General features: G+C 41.0%; 1 protein-coding gene across 5 annotated transcripts in view; it reads left to right on the top strand.

Annotated features, from left to right (window-relative positions):
- The first annotated feature begins 236 nt into the window (after positions 1-236).
- Positions 237-6,000, top strand: part of tax1bp1a (Tax1 (human T-cell leukemia virus type I) binding protein 1a) — a 29,509-nt gene continuing 23,745 nt past the window's right edge. For 4 of the 5 annotated variants that reach the window (XR_534819.2, XM_017307575.1, XM_008421633.2 and 1 more), the window contains exons 1-3: positions 237-380; positions 1,169-1,284; positions 2,644-2,858. Coding sequence is in view for 4 of the 5 variants with exons in the window: in XM_017307575.1 (XP_017163064.1) it covers positions 2,670-2,858 (189 nt within the window). In the remaining variant the exon portion in view is untranslated. The remainder of the gene's footprint in view (positions 381-1,168; positions 1,285-2,643; positions 2,859-6,000) is intronic. The other variant, XM_008421632.2, reaches the window with a different exon arrangement.

Raw genomic sequence — 6,000 nt, 5'->3', positions numbered from 1 at the left:
TGTAAAAACCGTATTTATTTCAAATAATTTGCGAAATAAAACCCACCGTATTAGGGATTACATGGTTAGGAAACGTGATAATGTTACAAATATCTTAAAAATTTCCTCTTCGGTCATATTTTTATCCGTTTCCTCGTCAATATGCGAGAGCTTAGAGCGATGCGCGCTCCCGCGACAGGGGATGCAAATTTGGGCAGGGGGGCTTTTCTGGGCATAACACCGGCCCTCGCAGCATCACTGGTGCAGCAGCTCAGCATCATCATCTCTCCCTCTCTCAGGAAGAGACGCATCAGCGTCAGAGCTGAGAGTGGGGAAAATAAACACAGATATACGACGAAGAAAGTCTCTGTTTCTTTACAAGTATAAGCCATTTAATAGAGGTAAGGTTTATTTTCATGCTAAACTGGCTCGTGTGTGTTTGTGTGTCATGTGTCATGGAGCTCGCCGCCCTAAGAGGATGATGCTTAGCTAGCTAGTAGTGACTTGACACAACATGGCCCGTCCACAAGCTAATGTTAGCCACCTTTAATGAGATAAGCCTTAGGTTGCTTTACCTACAGTTCACTCGGCCGAAGTGTATTTTAGCTGCTCGATCGTGGATCTAACGTCGCTTCTGTCTGTAATGTTACAGCTTTGAAATGTGCATTTCTGCATAATATTTACCCTGTTAATTCCTTGGGTGGAGTCATTATAAAATTTAATTTTTTGATAGAATGTTTTGCCTTTTTGTGGTTCCAGAGTGAAATTACAGAATGGCAGGGGTGTCAAAAAGCTGCATACATTCACAAGTGTTTGTTTCTTTACCATCAGCCTAAGCTCCCCTTTACAATTTTCCTACATAGTTTGGAAAAGTATTGGAGTTTTCAGGTCTGAAAAAGTATGGAATGAATAAAATTTACATAGCTTTTTTTTTTTACATTGCCAGATTTATTCCCCATCTTATTGTCTAAGACCAACATTCATCCATCCTAGTGCTTACAAAGTGCATGGAAGTACATGCTGTTGTGTGTTTATGCCACTTTACAAAAGGAAAAATGGTCATTTGAATAAAATATATTTCAACTGATCCTAGTTATCAAACACTTCATTCAAGTTCCCTATTCGGGAATAGAGAAATGGAAACAACGTCTTTCATATTATAATCACCATATTTATTATTATTTTCCAGCCTTTTACCACCTGGTAAAGGAGCAGAACTTTGTGTCACCATGAAGTCATTTTTGACTTGACTGAACTCCCTCAGAGCCACAGAGGAGAAATTACTCAACAGTTTTCACATGCAAGGTAATACATATGATTATTACAACTTTAATTGGAAAAACTAAGGCATTGTTTCTCCCAGTGTAATATAATCCTGGTGGGCCACCAGGCTTTACTTGGCCCCCCAGCAGGCTAAGTGTTTTATCTTAAATATATACATATTTTGTTTTTACAAATAACAGAGACAGTAAAGACGGTTTAATAGACATGGGTGTGAGGGCTGTCCCTGCACCTCTCCTTTGGCTTCATATGCTATTATTTCCAAATTATGATCCTGACTTGTGCACCTCAGAATTTTTGTTGAACACTTTTTAACACAAAAACATAGTGGGCCGCTAGTGGACTGGCATAGTGTCTCTACCACTGGGCTACGCAGGTTTTCTGGGGGAAAACCTGTATTGTTATTGTTAATACTCAATGTTTGGTTATCACTAGCTTGGTAAAAAAGAGCCATTTGTTCTATGCTTCACTTCATACAGAAGGTCTGGACCCTTGGCTATTAAAAAACGATTGCTTTGCTGCTAGCAGAGTTTCCTTCTGGCAATTGTTTTATTGCCGAAGAGTAAGATCCCTTTTATTAACTTACCTTTTAGAAGCAGAATATATGGTTACAAGATGGTGGATGAGTCAATACCTTATAGAACCTTTAATTGGCGGCGCATATGGGTCCATAGTGAAACATTCCAGGACTTTGAATAAAACATGACTGAGCTAAATGGAGAATCTATCAGGGATACAATTACACTATTTGTTTAGTCAACTGTACGCCCGCGAGATTCTGCAATGTAGCACGGCGAGTGGGTTCACCAGCAGTAACAAACGTTTAACTTACCCTGCTCCATCTTAGCATTTTAAGCAGCAACCTAATTCCAGCCTTGTATGCTGCAGTGAGTTTCTGAATGTTGCTTTCTCTGCAGCTCCTCCACTAAAGGCCAGTGTACACTGGGAGACAATAGGCTTATTTAAAGTGCCCAGTTTTCACCGGAACAACGGACGTGCAAAATTTACGTCTCAGCATATTAACTTGTGCATACATGATTTTGCATTTCATTTGAAAAGTCATTTTGTCAGATATATAACGTCCCAAGTATTTACTCGCAGCCCAAACGGCAGGAACAGTACCACACAGAGTAAAGTCAGGAAATACTAAATTGTGGTCCTCCATACATCTATAAATAAATGTCATCCCCTATAAGCATATTGAGAACAGACCCCCAGTAACGTCTTCTGATGATCTTCCACACTACATCCTGATTAAATACATTGACGTTCATAGCTATAGTGTGACAACGATTCAAAGGAAGACTTCTGCAAACTGATATATGTGTGAAGGGGAAAGAATACAATTTCCTACTGTTTTTCTTCTGTTTTTCTCACTTCCAGGCAAATGAAGTGACCAGCAGGGCAGGATGTCATCATTCCAGGTGGTGGACTCATCGCCTGGCTGCAGCGTCAGCATCATGGAAACATCCAACTTCGCTCATGTCATCTTCCAGAACGTGGGGAAAAGTTTCCTGCCACAGGCCCCCCTGGAGTGCCGTTACACTCTGACCCCTTACATTACTCCCCACCCCAAGGACTGGGTGGGCATTTTCAAGGTATTCGGTTAATGCAATTTACTTTTGCTCTCAATATCTTTATTTTGAAATCGCAGCCATTTACGCAGGTTTCTGGTGGTACAAACAAGTGTTAGGGCCGCATTAATTGCCCGTAGTTTTGCACTTAGCACATTAACACGTGCATCCGCCCCGAAAGTAATGATTCGTCACTACAAGCCTGAAAGCCTACCGCAAGCTTTGGTGTGGTTGTTCTGCAGGCAGAACAAGGAAGAGTATACACGGTGGGCTGCTTGCACACATTTGGCCCTCTTTACGAACCACTCTGATTCTTATTAAGACCCCTTCCCTTTCCATCATTTCACATGTGCCCCCCGATCCGCCTTCCGTTGACTTTCCATCAGCCCATTTCCCTTCTCTGCTTGGACTCTTTTATCAGGGCCATCAAATCTCACACGTAATTAACAGGAAATGGGAGCCGGGAAACTTAATGTCTCGTAAAGACAAAAGACAAACGTTTTATCGTAGTTTTTAAGCACTAACTTCAAATCCACCAGTTCAATTAAAAAGGAATAAAGATGCTGAGTTTATTTGGAAAAAAAAACAAAAAAACTTGAGGATTGGAAAATGTAATTATGGTAATCCATGCTAAAGAAACCCGTTTGATGGTCAGAGCTCCATGTCAGGGAACAAGCAGACCGTGGATTTTTAATCCTCTTTGACGTATATGCCTGTCTTTTTTGCGTTCATTAGGACCTTATTTTATAGTTGCAAAGTCTTGCCACCGTCTTTATACCCATTAAACTAAAACAATATTTACTGTACTTTATTGGGAATAAGTGTGCTAGAATAGCAAAAAGTTGTGCATAGATGTTATATAGAAGGAAAAGGAAAAGATAGTCCTTAGCTCCTCATGTAAGCACTTTGTAAAACCAGACATTTCTACAGACTTCACACATAACTACTAATAGTTGTGCACGTTAGTAGTTATGTGCACAACCATTAGTAGTTGTGCTACTAGCTTTGCAAAACAGCTTAAGCTCATCTGTATAGAGCAGCTTATAAATCATGACACAGATTCTTTAATTTATTTAGGTCTGGACTTTGACTGTGTCAATTCCAGTTAGTTTATTTTTTGTTTTGTTTTGTTTTTTTGTCATTCATTGTACAAATTAAATCCGATCGCAATCAAATTTTTGTTTTCAAACAAAAATTTAAGACCCTAAAGCAACCCGCATAAGTAGAAGAAAGCAGACGTCACACAGAAGCGCACTCTTTAAGAAAGTAAAAATGGCCTCTGCCGCCGATTTATCAACTTTAAAGTTGTTCAGCAATGGGAGCCGACGGTATTGTCACATGATCATAACAAGACGGACACCACAAAAAGGTCTGATCACACGTGCCTATCATGTGAATGCACCTTATGTTTTGTTTTGCTTTCAAATTCTTCGAACTGATCCGTGGGACTCTGCCAACTGACCTGACTCAGCTTGTTAGCTTAGTTAAATATCCATACCTCAGTAAGTTTGTAGTTGTTTCCTGCTTTTTTCACTTTTGAGTAAAACTCTTTTGAGATGCTCAATGTTTGGGAGATTGTTTTATAACCGAGTGTATGTCTGTGTTTGCTCTTTGTGACGCTGTGTGTTCACTACTGTTCTCTCAACACGACACCAAGGCCTTTGCAGAACAGCTGAATTTGTATTAAGATTGTCACTTTAATTATTACACGTCATCAGACCGCAGTCGGTTTCACAGGATTGTGTGGAAATAAATACACGCCGCGCCTTTTTAGATTTGTATGTAAAAAGAATGTACAAACCATCCATCATTTTGCTTCCCCTTTACAGGTAATCGCTACTTTGTGTTGGTCTCACAAAAATGTTAAAAAGTTCAAGTAGTACAAAAGAGAAGACGCTGTAAATAAAGCGCCATTCCAAAAAAAAAAAAAAAATCTTATGATCTTTCACAAATGATGCACATTTTAAGCGATGCCAGCAAGTTTTAGTTCGAGTTACGACGCTGGGGAATTTTTTAAAACAAAACTGATTACAGTTGACTTTCACACTCCAAAGCTGTTAATACTAGTCTTTAGCATGAAGGTTTATGTCTTCCCAGAGGCAAAAACTTTTCGCAGGTCTGACTCAGGGACAGAATATTTTCTTCCTCTTTCCCATCCCATCTTTTTGCGCTACCTGTGAGAGAGCCAGCCTGAGCAGCAGAGCTGAGATCTGCTGTGAGCGTGACTCAGAGCAGGCAGGAACGGTGGGTTTAAGTTGAGTACAGACGCCTCCCAGTGGCTAAAAGTGGTCATGCAAGCACACTGATGCAGGGATTCTGATGCAACAAACACGTTCCTGGACGGTGTTGCCCTCCAGCAGTATTCACGTGCTGTGTGTACATGGTAAACATGGACAGTGTACATCTTAAACACGCGTCTATAACACAGCGTTTGTTTTCCGTGTGTGTTTTTCGTTTTTTAGGGAGGGGGAAGAATACATTTTAGAACTCCCGCTCACATTTCCAAGTTTTTTACTCGCCCACTCTTACACCACTCCGACAAACAAAAAGGAAACCCCAGTAGGTTTTCAGTTGCGACATGTTTCGCCGGGTCGGCAGGGAGAAACCCGTTGCGCGAGCGTATAATTAACGTGTCATCGCGCTGTCCCCTCTCACTTGGCCTTGAGTGATTGATAGCTGCCTTGCCTGTGATTATTTTATAACATCACTCCTCTCCTGGAATGCTACTCCACGTCTAAGCAAACGTCAGTCAACCTCACCTCTGCAATTAGCAAAATTATTGATGCCTTTTTTTTTTCTTCTCTCTCTCTCTTCTGTCTTGTGCAAACACACACATGACCGCACAAGCAAAGGCTGGCGCGAGGCCACCGAAGCGCCGAGCTCATGGCTGAGACACCGGTGGAGGTGGAAAAGAATGTTCTTGGCGCAGGGCTTCACGCTGACTGCTACTGGCACTTTTCAGCCGAGATGCGATGTGTGTTATGTGATGATGGAGGGTGGTGGGGAGACGCAGCGATTATGTTTAAGGAAACAATGCGTTTAAAACTGACACTTTTGACAAATGCTTCCTGTAGTTCGGTTGATTTACAGTTTGAAAGTCTAGAAACTTTTATGGGATTGGTGTAAGTAACTCAACATTTCAATAAAACTGTTTTCCATTGTATTA

This window comes from Poecilia reticulata, linkage group LG11 (assembly GCF_000633615.1).
Source record: "Poecilia reticulata strain Guanapo linkage group LG11, Guppy_female_1.0+MT, whole genome shotgun sequence".
NCBI lineage: Eukaryota > Metazoa > Chordata > Actinopteri > Cyprinodontiformes > Poeciliidae > Poecilia > Poecilia reticulata.
The sequence above is the reverse complement of the archived record's forward strand: the minus strand, read 5'-3'. Positions and strand labels throughout refer to the sequence as shown.